Genomic DNA, 12,869 nt, shown 5'->3' on the forward strand with positions numbered 1-12,869 from the left:
GCAGGCAGGGAGCCTGCTTTAGCCCCACTGCGCCATGGGGCTGGCAATACCTCAGGCTGCAGTTTGCCCTCCCCTGCTCTGGCAGAAACCCTACCATACACAGAGAACAGGGGCATTTCATGGGCAAAATTGTCCCTTGTGTTTGCACTCTGCGAGGCAGGGATAATACGCAGCCCCCTCAGTCCTCACATCATGAGAGTAACCTGCCGTCATGAGGTGTAGAGATCCCATTCTACCACTGTCACTAAGGTAGGCTAGCCATCTTCTCAGCTGCAGCAACAGCTGCAGGATAAGAAGGCAAGCAGGGCCCAGGAGAGGGGGGCTGCAGAGGGACTACAGAGAAGGAGTTGCCTTCAGCTGCAGACTGGCAGGAAACTGGACTTATAGAGAGGCAGAAGTAAAGATTGTGAGTCTGGCAAAAGCCTCCAGGAGAGCTGAGGTAGATAGCAGCTCAGGGAAACATTGACGGTTTGTGAGGAGTCAGTCCCCACTGTTTAATGCATGGTCACTGGGCTGGAGCTTGGAGGAGTGGGTGGGCAGGCTGGGGTTCCAGCAACTTCTTGGAGCAAAGGGGTCAGAGTGCTCCTCCGGGGGCTTGGAATTACTGACCCTTCATTAGACTCCTGGTCAGTCAGACTCTTTATTGCCCCAGAAGGGAGGGAATATAAATGACCAGGCTGGAGTCATAGGAGCAGCCGCCCAGCACAGGGCCAATGACTGTTGGGGGAACGTGAGGCAGAATTTCTGCAACACCACACCCAATGCTGAGATGGCTTTGGCTGGCAAAGGCACTGTCAGATGCCTGCATGGGCAGTGGTGCACTGGGAGCTCTCCTGTGGCTGCTGTCAGGTGTAGGTATTGGTGGGCTGCAGAGGTTGCACACCTGCTGGAAGACAGGAGTGTCTGTGCAATGAGAGCAGTGCCACAAGATGCTCCTATTTATTGTAGACATGCGCCATCATCATCTCCCACTTGTTACCTCAAACAAGCTCCTTCATGCTTCCTCCAACCTGCCCCTGACTCTTGGTGCTGCTCCCTACAAACCTCTACAAAGACACCTCATAATCCACCTTAAAACTCTCCTTTGCTGTGAGGCCTACCAAAAGCTGATCCTGATGGGCAGGATCCCCTGGGAGAATAACATGAGGAGGAAAGGAGTTCAGGAGAGCTGGCTGCATTTTAAAGAATCCTTATTGAGGTTACAGGGACAAACCATTCCAATGTGTAGAAAGAATAGTAAAGATGGCAGGTGACCAGCTTGGCTTAACAGTGAAATCCTTGCTGATCTTAAACACAAAAAAGAAGCTTACAAGAAATGGAAGCTTGGATAAATGACCAGGGAAGAGTATAAAAATATTGCTCAAGCATGCAGGAGTGAAATCAGGAAGGCCAAGTCACATCTGGAGTTGCAGCTAGCAAGAGATGTTAAGAGTAACAAGAAGGGTTTCTTCAGGTATGTTAGCAACAAGAAGAAAGTCAAGGAAAGTGTGGGCCCCTTACTGAATGAGGGAGGCAACCTAGTGACAGAGGATGTGGAAAAAGCTAATGTACTCAATGCTTTTTTTGCCTCTGTCTTCACGAACAAGGTCAGCTCCCAGACTGCTGCACTGGGCAGCACAGCATGGGGAGGAGGTGACCAGCCCTCTGTGAAGGAAGAAGTGGTTCGGGACTATTAGAAAACCTGGACAAGCACAAGTCAATGGGGCTGGATGCGGTGCATCCAAGAGTGCTAAAGGAGTTGGCGGATGTGATTGCAGAGCCATTGGCCATTATCTTTGAAAACTTGTGGCGATCGGAGGAGGTCCCGGACGACTGGAAAAAGGATAATGTAGAGCCCATCTTTAAAAAAGGGATGGAGGAGGATCTGGGGAATTACAGGCCAGTCAGCCTCACCTCAGTCCCTGGAAAAATCATGGAGCAGCTCCTCAAGGAATCAATTCTGAAGCACTTAGAGGAGAGGAAAGTGATCAGGAACAGTCAGCATTGATTCACCAAGGGCAAGTCATGCCTGACTAACCTAATTGCCTACTATGATGAGATAACTGGCTCTGTGGATGAGGGGAAAGCAGTGGACGTGGTGTTCCTTGACTTTAGCAAAGCTTTTGATATGGTCTCCCACAGTATTCTAGCCAGTAAGTTAAAGAAGTATGGGCTGGATGAATGGACGATAAGGTGGATAGAAAGCTGGCTAGATCATCGGGCTCAAGGGGTCGTGATCAATGGCTCCATGTCTAGTTGGCAGCCGGTATCAAGTGGAGTGCCCCAAGGGTCGGTCCTCGGGCTGGTTTTGTTCAATATCTTCCTTAATGATCTGGAGGATGGTATGGATTGCACCCTCAGCAAGTTTGCAGATGACACTAAACTGGGAGGAGAGGTAGATACGCTGGAGGATAGGGGTAGGATACAGAGGGCCCTAGACGAATTAGAGGACTGGGCCAAAAGAAATCTGATGAGGTTCAACAAGGACAAGTGCAGAGTCCTACACTTAGGACGGAAGAATCCCATGCACCGCTATAGACTAGGGACCGAATGGCTAGGCAGCAGTTCTGCAGAAAAGGACCTAGGGGTTACAGTGGACAAGAAGCTGGATATGAGTCAACAGTGTGCCCTTGTTGCCAAGAAGGCCAATGGCATTTTGGGATGTATAAGTAGGGGCGTTGCCAGCAGATCGAGGGACGTGATCAGTCCCCTCTATTCAACATTGGTGAGGCCTCAACTGGAGTACTGTGTCCAGTTTTGGGCCCCACACTACAAGAAGGATGTGGAAAAATTGGAGAGAGTCCAGCGGAGGGCAACATAAATGATTAGGTGACTGGAACACATGACTTATGAGGAGAGGCTGAGGGAACTGGGATAGTTTAGTCTGCGGAAGAGAAGAATGAGGGTGGGAATTGATAGCTGCTTTCAACTACCTGAAAGGGGGTTCCAAAGAGGATGGATCTAGACTGTTCTCAGTGGTACCAGATGACAGAATGAAGAGTAATGGTCTCAAGTTGCAGTGGGGAAGGTTTAGATTGGATATTGGGAAAAACTTTTTCACTGGTGGTGAAACACTGGAATGGGTTACCTATGGAGGTGGTGGAATCTGCTTCCGTAGAAGTTTTTAAGGTCAGGCTTGACAAAGCCCTGGCTAGGATGATTTAGTTGGGGATTGGTCCTGCTTTTGAGCAGGGGGTTGGACAAGATGACCTCCTGAGGTCCCTTCCAACCCTGATATTGTATGATACCATGATTCTATGAACCCTGAGGATGGCTGGCGAGCCAAGACCCTGCCTGTTGTCTCATTGTTTCCTTGTGCTCCCCTGTCTGTCTGTAGCCATCTGTTGTCTCCTATCTTACACTTGGACTGTCAGCTCTTTGGGGAAGGCTCTCTTTGTGCTGTGTTTGTACCTCTCCTAGCACAGTGGGATCCTGGTCCATGGCAACTCTAAGGTGCTAACACAACACAAATGAATAATGTTGTTATGAAGCCATGTGGGCTTGTTAGTGATGAACACTCTCCCTCTACTGGACACTGTGGGTGTATCAGGCACTCAACTCTGCTAGGAACCTACACAGCAATCTCGGCGTGAGGGAGCCCTGCCTGAAAATGCTCGCATTACACTTAACAGACCCTAGGGAGCTGAGAGGGGCTGTATATTCTAGCAGTTAAATGCATGCGCGTCCAATGGAAACAGTGCATGGTTCTCTCTCTTACTTCTCCATGCTTTCTTCCTGTACTCCCTCATGTCTTTCCTCTGAAGAGCCAAGGAGACAACACTTAGCCCCAAACACTTATACAAACAAAGCAAAGGGTGTGTGGATGGCAACATGAGAAATGTAGGGCCAGGACATCAGCTTGTGTAAACCAGCATCGCTTCCATTGCACCAAGCTGGGGCTCAGCCCTTTGCTTTCCTGCTAGCAGTGAAGGACAGAGTTGCCACATGAGGGCTGCGTTTTTGGCAGGAGCCAGCGGAGACACACAGTGCCCCTACTGTCAGGTAGGATGGGGAATGCTCCTCTTCCCAATATTTCTCATGGCTGCAGGCAGAACTGGGCAGGGAGTTGAGGCTCTGCAGTCGTGCTCTGATAGTGTGAGTAGCTGCCCACCCTCCACTTGGTGAGCTGCAGGGTTCTCCTGGGCAGGGCAGCTACTTGTAAGCCCAGAAGATGCATTAGGGGACTGTTGAGAATAGTTTCTCCTCTGGGCATAACCCATTCTTGCTTTCTCTGCCTGCCATTGCAGCAACATAAGGATTCCTGCCTCTCCTTATGTCCCAGGAGGCCGCAGTCACCCAGGCTATTCTAGCCAACGCCAGTGCACTGCAGTCTAGTCCCAACGTCCTTGCTCCGATACATGCAGCACTCACCTCCTCAATCTCCTTTAGTGCAAAGTATTCTCCAGGGGGCTTCACCAGTTGGTGGACATCAGCTCCTGAAAGGGGCAGGACAGAGAGTCAGTGCCCTGGCAGAAGTGCCCTAGCAGACCCTGCTGTGCAGTTCCATCTCTAACAACAGCCCTGAATAGCACCAGTAGCCTCGAACCCCCAACATTAAACAATGAGGGACAGATTGTGCTGGCTGTGCTGCGATATGCAAGTGTGGGACAGGATGCACAGAGCCATTCCCCACAGGCACCTTGGCACAGTGCAACCAACATCCCAGGGTTGGTGCAATGACGCCATAAAGCACCCCGAAGGGGGTGGGGGTGGGGTCGCCATGGTGCCAAGCCTCCACTCATCAGTGGATGGACCATGACCAACTTCGAGTTGTTGTTCTGGGTGTGTAATAAGTCATGTATTAACTGGGAAGCAGAGACACCTGTCAAAGTCCAGCCTGGCCTCATGGGAATTTGTCCACCTGAAAACTGGGAAAATGCTGAAAGCCCTCCCAATATCACTGATTAGACTTATACACGCTGTGCCCCTGGGTAACAGCCCCCCTGTTCCCCATCCCAACCACTGGCTCACTAGAAAGGAAGGGAAATAGAAATTTCCCTGTGTGGGTCAGAGATGTAAAGGCCAGGAGGCACCATGGAGCACAAAGACTGTGTCAGTGTAACGTAGCCCAGTCAGATTCTCACTGAAAGACTGGGAACTGCAGCTGTCATAGCTTCCACTGGGGTATCACATACAGGGACTCCATGCATTTCTGAGAAAGGCAAAGGTGATGGTTCCGTGAGATGTCTGTTCCTTTTAAGGCTCCCTGGGTGGATTCAGTTCCCCTTTATTACCCCCAAAGGTCTGTATTGATGGCAGGGTCCCTGGACCTACTTCTACTCAGTGAGGTCTGCTCTATGCTGGGGTTTTTGCAGCAGGGTACTGTGATGGATGTGCCCAAAGCAAACCCTTAGTAATGCTTATATTAGTGTAAAATACATCACTTGCACTGGTTTAATTTACCTAGTCTTGCAACTCCCCTGGTATAATTCATGACTTACACTAGTGCAGTGTGTCTACACCAGGCTTTTGCACTAGGGGTTTACACTGGTCCAGCTACCCCAGTGTAATTACACCAATGCATAGAACCCCAGTGTAGACAAGGATTTATGGCAGATCCTCAAAGGTATTTAGGCACCTAACTCTCATTTAAATCAAGTGGGAAATAAATGTCTTTGGGGATCTTACATACGGTTCAGTCCTGCCCAACTTCTTCTCTCCTTCAGCACCTGAAAGCTTTCTCTCTATTCTGCAGCAAGCCCCTTGCTAACAAAATCTGCCTTTGCCAAAACTTCCCTGATTTCTATGAGCTCCCAGAAGACAGTCAGTGGAAAAGGGAGAGAGGGCTATTTCTTCCAAATTCTCTCAGGCCTGCCAAGTGCCCAGCCAGGGCAGAGTGAGCAGGGCCATACTGTATCTGAGCAGCAAGAGTCCAAGTGAGCTGTCAATTACACTAGGTCAGTGTAATCACTCCAGAGTTGGACAAAGCAATTTGGCCCTAAGTGTCAAGATGCAGCATGTCTCTGTATAATGGTTCTGACCTAGCCACAGCGCACATTTTACTGAGATCCACTGGCAGTGAGCAAGAATCTAACTTAGTCCCTGGTCTGAGCCATCCTGGAGCTGTTTGTAGCTTGGGCCCTCAGACAGCAAACAGAAAGGGGGTCAAGTCCCATACCCAGTCTCTTGGAGATGTCTGTTGCGCGCTCGCCCCAGATTCCATTCACTGCTATCAGCACCACCTCTCCAGCCTCCACCGCATTCAGAAGCGCAGCCTCCATGGCACAGTGGCCAGGGCCACTGATGGCCAGAGTCAGTGAGTTCTGTGTCTGGAAGGCATACTGGATTCCCAACTTGATTTCATCCATAATCTGAGGAGAACAGACAAGATGCCAGGGTTAAAGCAGCCACCTGCAGTCTGGCAGTGTAACTGCATTGAAATCAACACCCACTAATAGTAAAAAGAAACGGAGTACTTGTGGCACCTTAGAGACTAACAAATTTATTTGAGCATAAGCTTTCGTGAGCTACAGCTCACTTCATCGGATGCATTGAATGCATCCACTGAATGCATCCAATGAAGTGAGCTGTAGCTCACGAAAGCTTATGCTCAAATAAATTTGTTAGTCTCTAAGGTGCCACAAGTACTCCTTTTCTTTTTGCGGATACAGACTAACACGGCTGCTACTCTGAAACCTGAGTTCATGATGTGACCCAGTAGTGCTGTCACTTACTGCAGAGTATTTGACTTTAAGCCACAAACACACTATATTTACAACTTTTAGCTATTTCTTACAGAAATGAGTTTTACCAAAAATAAAACCGATCCCTACCCCTATCTTTGTGGGAGGCCTCTCTTGTGGTGCCCATGGGGCACTGCTGAACTAGACAGACACTCTACTCAGTTCTGAAAGGAAACTAAAGAGCTAGAGACCAACACCAAACAGCTAGGCACAACGAATGCCAGACCCTGCTGGCACCGCTCATGGAGAGCTTTGCCATGGAAGCACTGAAGGAGGTTAGGGAAAGGATTTTGTTTCTACCCCTGAGTTCTCCAAATGCTGGGAGAATTGGGAATCCGACAGGCAGTGGATGGTGGTCTTCTAGGCAGTTCCCCAAACTGCTTGTCAGCTTGATCCAAAGCCCATTCAAATCAGTGGGAATCTTTCCACTGACTGAAAGGTCACAGGCTTTAGAGCAGCCTCAGAGTGTGAATGGGGAGGAATCAGAACTGTGGCTCTGAGTCTGCAAGAGCCTGAAGCACATGAGTCATCCCCATGGCCGTGAAGGCAGAGGCACATGCACAGAGGAAAGATTTCAAGAAACACACTGACACCAAAAGCTGAAAGAAGCCAGGAGAAATGACAGCCCAACAGTGACTTATAATTAGTATTGCTAAAGCACCTCTTCTGTACTCTAGGAGACTCAGAAAGTGACGTCTTGTGGGAATGGAACCCAGAAGAGGGGAAAAGAAGGTCAGGAGCAAGGGAAAGTGCTATCTAAAACATTGCACTGGTGCCTGAGGAGAGGGGGAGGCTGCAGATCAGGAAACACTTCGAATGAGTGACCACGTTCTGGAGAAGTTGAGTCATAGTCCTCACCTGGAACATTTCCTTGTGGAGGTGTCCAATTAGCTGCCGACCTCCTGCAGCCAAGATCCGAGGAGGGACGTTTGAGGGCCCAGGCCCCAGGAGCAGCCTGTCTGGAATGGCCAGGGGCTGCCACAGTACTGCAGGGGGTGGCACCAGCAGCTGTTGTGAAGACATTGCGCGATAACGTGGAGCTGGGAGCCCAGGCAGAAGGAGAGGAGCCTGAACCGTAGCCTGGAGCACTCGGGAGGCGCTGCCCATCACTGCTCGATGCATCTTTGGGGCCTGAGATAACAGAATGAACCTTCACCCTGACAGCAACCAGCCCCGGGCCTGCTGCCACTAGCTGTCGAGCTCCTGTTCCTCTCTGACAGAGCCTCTGCTGGGAGTGGTGACTCAAAGGCTGTCAAACCCTCTGCTCTGTCACACTGACCTTCACAGTCCTGGCAATAAAAGCCTAAGTCTAAAGCAACACAGCCCACTTCCCAATGGCCCGGCTGCTCCCTGGCTCCTCCTCGATGTTCTCGCAGAGAGCTCCTCTTGAAAACACACCCCCATTGGCCCTCCTGGCCTATGAACTCTGCACCTGGTAGGAGCTGGCACTGACCGCCGCTGTTCATGTGGCACTAATAACGTTGCTGCTTCTTGCTTCAGCCACATAATTTCCTGGTGCGGGAGAAAATCCCCATGTTTGTCTAAGCTGCTCAGTCAGAGCGGTTTTCCCCATAGCTCAGTGAGATAACAAGACACTGCTGTGCTCTGCCAGACTGCCCTGTTGTGGTCTTGGTGAGGGTGCCCCGGTCCTCACTCCCTGTACTATGTCCTTTTTACCATGCCATGGTTTCTGGTAGCTCCAAGAGGCCGCAGCCATGCTACTGAGCACTCAGAGAAGACCTGCCCCGAAGAGCTTCCAGTCTCAATAGCCAAGATGTACAGAGGGTGAGAAGGAAAACAGGCACAGAAAAGTGAGGGGTCTTGCCCCAGGTCACCCAGCAGGGCAGTGGCAGAGCTGGGAATGGATCCCAGCTTTCCTGAGTCCCACTCCCGTTCAAGAAATCACTTTTCATCACTGTGGGTTACTCAGATACTGGTGTGTGAACAGTCCCAGGCTGCTTCCCTGGCACTTCCATTCAAGCATGCGTTTGTGACATCCAATCCCTATCCTGTGATCAGGGATGTCACAGACATTGCCTAGGAAGCGCTAGATTCTGCAGTGGGTTTGCAGCCTGAACACCAAAGCACAGCTTGTCGAAGAGGAGGAGTGTGGAATACAAAGAGCTCTGAACTCTCATGAGGTGTTTCTCTGTCTCTCTCTCTTTTCCTTCTCACGTTCTCCCTCCCTCTTCCCACATTTCGTCTGCTTTCCTTCCCTTCCTCCCCTCCTCCTCTCAGCCTTACTTGGGCCCGGAACCAAAGCCTGGGAAAGTTAGCAGGAATCATTCCATTGATTTGGGATCAGGCCCCTAGGCCCCATCACGTGCCAAAGAAATCAATGGGATGCTTACTATTGATTTCAGTAGTGCAGGATTAGGCCCTTGAATTAGCACTGTTACTAGTTGGCCAAGACTAGCAAGTGGAGAAGCAGGATTAACTGGGGTTAATAGCTGGCCACATCAGTGCGCTTCTCAGATCTTCGGATCTCAACTTACTGGTAGTGAAATTCCACAAACCAGTGCACAAGCAATAACTGCCCCCTGTGGTTTGCTGCCTCCCTCTCTCGGACGAGTCTCCTGCCCCGTGCTGTGCCTTTGTGTTTCTGTGATTTTCCTGGATGCTGCCACATTTTGCTCACTCAAGTCCCAATCCTCATTTACTGTCGATTAATCTCTGCAGTTTCTATATGAGTGCTTTCGTGGGGAGAGGGATAGCTCAGTGGTTTGAGCATTAGCCTGCTAAACCCAGGGTTATGAGTTCAATCCTTGAGGGGGCCATTTAGGGATCTGGGGCAAAAATTGGGGATTGGTCCTACTTTGAGCAGGGGGTTGGACTAGATGACCTCCTGAGGTCCCTTCCAACTCTGATATTCTATTATTATGATTCTATGACCCTGGATTTAAAAAAAAGAGAGAGAAACCAAAACATGTAGAGGCTAGGTACATTTCCCTTCATTGGGAAGCACTTTACAAGCTGAGTCAATGAGTATATAGGACTTCTGTCACTACCCACTGACATGCAGCTGTCTCTGGGCTGACACATAGCAGCTGTTTAACAGTACACAGCAGCAGTGAAGAAGAAAGATGTATTGAACCTTCAGGGGGGATTTAGAAAGGCAGACTGCAACTAGCCCACCTGGAACTTGGCTAGGGCTGCATGGCTAATGCACATGTTCACTCTTACAAAAATGCATTCCTTTAATCACCCAAGCGGTCAGGACCTCAGCTGTGTGTCTCACAAGAAAGCCAGCCTCAAGCAGTATGGTGTGGCACTGATTCAGTAGGTCCACAGGTAGAGCGGCATTTGGGGAAGCAACTTTTCCTGCTGCTTTGTGGCTTTTCCAGGAGGTCATCCATCCAAGTCCAACCTCCTCTGACAAGAGGACAGCCCAGAGTGGTGTCACTCTCTCAGGCCAGGGGGCTCCTCTAAACGCTTAAAAGCTAGGCTGTTTTCTTCCATCATGGATCAGAAATGGCAACCAGTCGTTGTTGGCTTCTGCTTTCTTCATGGCAAGAACTCCATGCTGGTGGTATTAGAATGGCTAATAATCCCCCACAGGGGACAGGAGCCCCCAGCTTGGTAATAGTAAGAGACAGGCATGTCACAGTGGTAATGCAGGCAGTGATGAGAAGCGGCTGTGCAGGAAGGGGCTGAAGAAAGGAGCAACATTCATGACAAGGTTTGAAGCTCTTAGCTTTGCCAGCCTAAAGCTCTTTCCCTTTTTATAATCCATCAGATGCCAAATTCTGCTCTGTCCCCCGGTACAAATCTAAAGTAACTCCGTTGACTTAGAGCCACTCAGGGCTTATGCTGGCATAACCAAGTGTAGTACAGGATTTACACCAATTTAACTGTGAGCAGCATTTCGCCCAGTTGCTTCATGCTTTAGGAGTATGGGCCCAGTCAGAGCCTCTGTGATGTCCAAGGAGCTCACGGTACAGTTTAGGATGTAGAATACAAACCTGGCCTTTGACCTCCTCCACCTGTGTGCTTGGCTGGGGCCTTGACATAAGTTGGAGCAGGGATTCTCAGCCTCTTTCTTTCTGGGGCCCCCCAACCAGAGGTGAAAGTAAGCTGGTACACCCCGGTACGGCGTACTGGTAATAGCCGGTGCACCGTACTGGAGCCCCAGGCCCTTTAAATTGCCTCCAGAGCCCCCACTGCTGGAGCCCTGGGGTAGCGGCTGCAAGGCTCTGGAGCCCTGCGGGGCTCTAGCGGCTATTTAAAGGGCCTGGGGCTCCCCTGCTTCTACCGCCCTGGCCCTTTAAATAGCCGCTAGAGCCCCGCAGCCGCTACTCTAGGGCTCCGGCGGCTATTTAAAGGACCGGGGTGGCAGAGGCAGTGGAGCCACAGGCCCTTTAAATAGCCCCTGGAGCCCTGGGGTAGCAGGGGCTCCGGGGGCTATTTAAAGGGTTGGGGCTCCAGGTGCCTCTGCCGCCTGGTCCTTTAAATAGCCGGTGGAGCCCCGCCACTTCCCCAGGGCTCCGGCGGCTATTTAAAGGGCCAGGGCAGTACAAGAGGAGAGCCCCGGGCAGCTGCTGCTACCCCGGTGTGAGGGCACTTCCTTACAGGGTGGCCTGGGACTGGCTCTGATCTCCTCAGCCTCGCCCCTTCCGTCCTAGGCCCCGCCCCTTCAGGGGCCCAGAGCTGGCCCTGGAGTACTGGTAAGTCACTGGACTTACTTTCACCCCTGCCCCCAACATACTCCCAAAATTCCAGGGCCCAGCAGGGGAGAGGCCAGGGCTCCAGGCTCCAGCTGCAGGGAGGCTCTGGGCTTCAGGCGCTGGGGGGAGAGGGGGCTTGGGGCTTTAGCCTTGTGGGGTAGAGCAGGGGTCTTGGGGCTCTAGGCTCGACTGTGTGGGAGGGTAGCTCAGGGCTCTGGGTTTCAGCTGCTGGCGGAGGAGCTCAGGGCTTGGGGCTTCTGCCATGTGGGGCACTGGACTTGGGGTTCTGGGCTCCCAGCTTTAGCCTCGCAGGGTAGGGGGACTTGAGGCTTTAGATCCACAGGACACTGGGGTGCTGGGGCTTGTGGACCCTGTGAAATGGCTCACAGAGCCCCGAGTCACAGAGGAGAACTGCTGATTTAGAGCATCTAGGAGCTGCTCTCAATTACACTGCCAGTTAAGCAGCCGGGGATCAATGTGATACAACGATGCCCTGGCACACCCCTTTCCCCAGGCCATACCCTACGCTATTACCTGCATGGGAATGTCTCCTGAGTTATCCTGGGGTAGCTAAGAGTAGGAACCAGTCTTCTTTGTTTGTTTTCCTCAAGACCCCAATTTGACTGGTTCTGGGGAAAGGTATTGTATGCCCAGATGATGGTGTGTGTGGGGGGGTAGAATTTACCACGATCACAAAGAGTCATACCAGCAGCCATGCCCAACATGTAGTTGTAAGAGTGAGGCTATCGGACAAGTGTTTACCCCACTGTTAATTAGTTCCCCCTTTGCCTGGTCCTCCTGCACCTTCCTGGCCAGCATGGAATATATGGAGTGTGTAACCGACTTGCGGAGGACTCTGTTTCACCCCAGCTGCGGAAGGCTGGCGTGTCACCTAGAGCAGCACCACAGCCAGGCTGTCAGACCCCCAGCTGCTTTTGTTCTTTATTGACTTAGCTGAGCTGTGTGTGGTTTTATTTTTCTTGTGAGACAACAGTGCAGTTGAAAGAGCACTCCCTTGACGTGAAAGCTGACTGGATAACTGCATGGGTGTTTGTGTAGGATAACTTACCCAATCAGCATGGTGGTGGAGCCAAGCCTCCCATCCAGGATTGCTTAAGCAATTGAGTGTTTAGGCAGAGCTGTGCGGTGAGGTTGCACTGTGTTAACCCACTGGTCAATGCATGTGACACAGCAGTTAGAGCTGAGCCACTGAAGAGTTGGATCTGGTGCAGCTCTTGGCTATAATAATAATAATATCTAGCTCTTATACAAGGCTTTTCTTGAGTAGATCTCAGTGCACTCTACCAAGGAGGGATCAGGATCACTATCCTCAATTTACAGATGGGGAAACTGAGGCACAGCAGTGCAGAGACTTACCCAAGGTCAGCAGCAGGCCAGTGGTAGAGCCAGGACTAGAACTCAGGTTTCCACCATGCCAGTTCCATGTGCTTCCATCCGCTTGATCACACTATAAAAGGTTGCTTTCTAGCAGCTCATGCAGTTAGCTCGGGAGCCCCCTGGTTCAGTGCTGAGTGTGTTGGCC

The 12,869-nt window shown here is 51.1% G+C and overlaps 1 protein-coding gene across 2 annotated transcripts in view; it reads right to left on the bottom strand.

The window, feature by feature from the left end:
* The window catches only part of AGXT (alanine--glyoxylate aminotransferase), a 33,137-nt gene extending 25,106 nt beyond the window's left edge, over positions 1–8,031 (bottom strand). Inside the window, exons 1-3 of one of the 2 annotated variants that reach the window (XM_084639496.1) lie at positions 7,521–8,031; positions 6,098–6,290; positions 4,351–4,415 (exon numbers count right to left, since the gene is read on the bottom strand). In XM_084639496.1, the coding sequence (XP_084495622.1) occupies positions 4,351–4,415; positions 6,098–6,290; positions 7,521–7,784 (522 nt within the window). In that variant the 5' untranslated portion in view covers positions 7,785–8,031. The remainder of the gene's footprint in view (positions 1–4,350; positions 4,416–6,097; positions 6,291–7,520) is intronic. The other variant, XM_084639495.1, reaches the window with a different exon arrangement.
* Positions 8,032–12,869: the final 4,838 nt, after the last annotated feature.

The sequence above is a fragment of the Lepidochelys olivacea genome, assembly GCF_965140295.1.
Source record: "Lepidochelys olivacea isolate rLepOli2 genome assembly, chromosome: 9".
NCBI classification, from domain to species: Eukaryota; Metazoa; Chordata; order Testudines; family Cheloniidae; genus Lepidochelys; species Lepidochelys olivacea.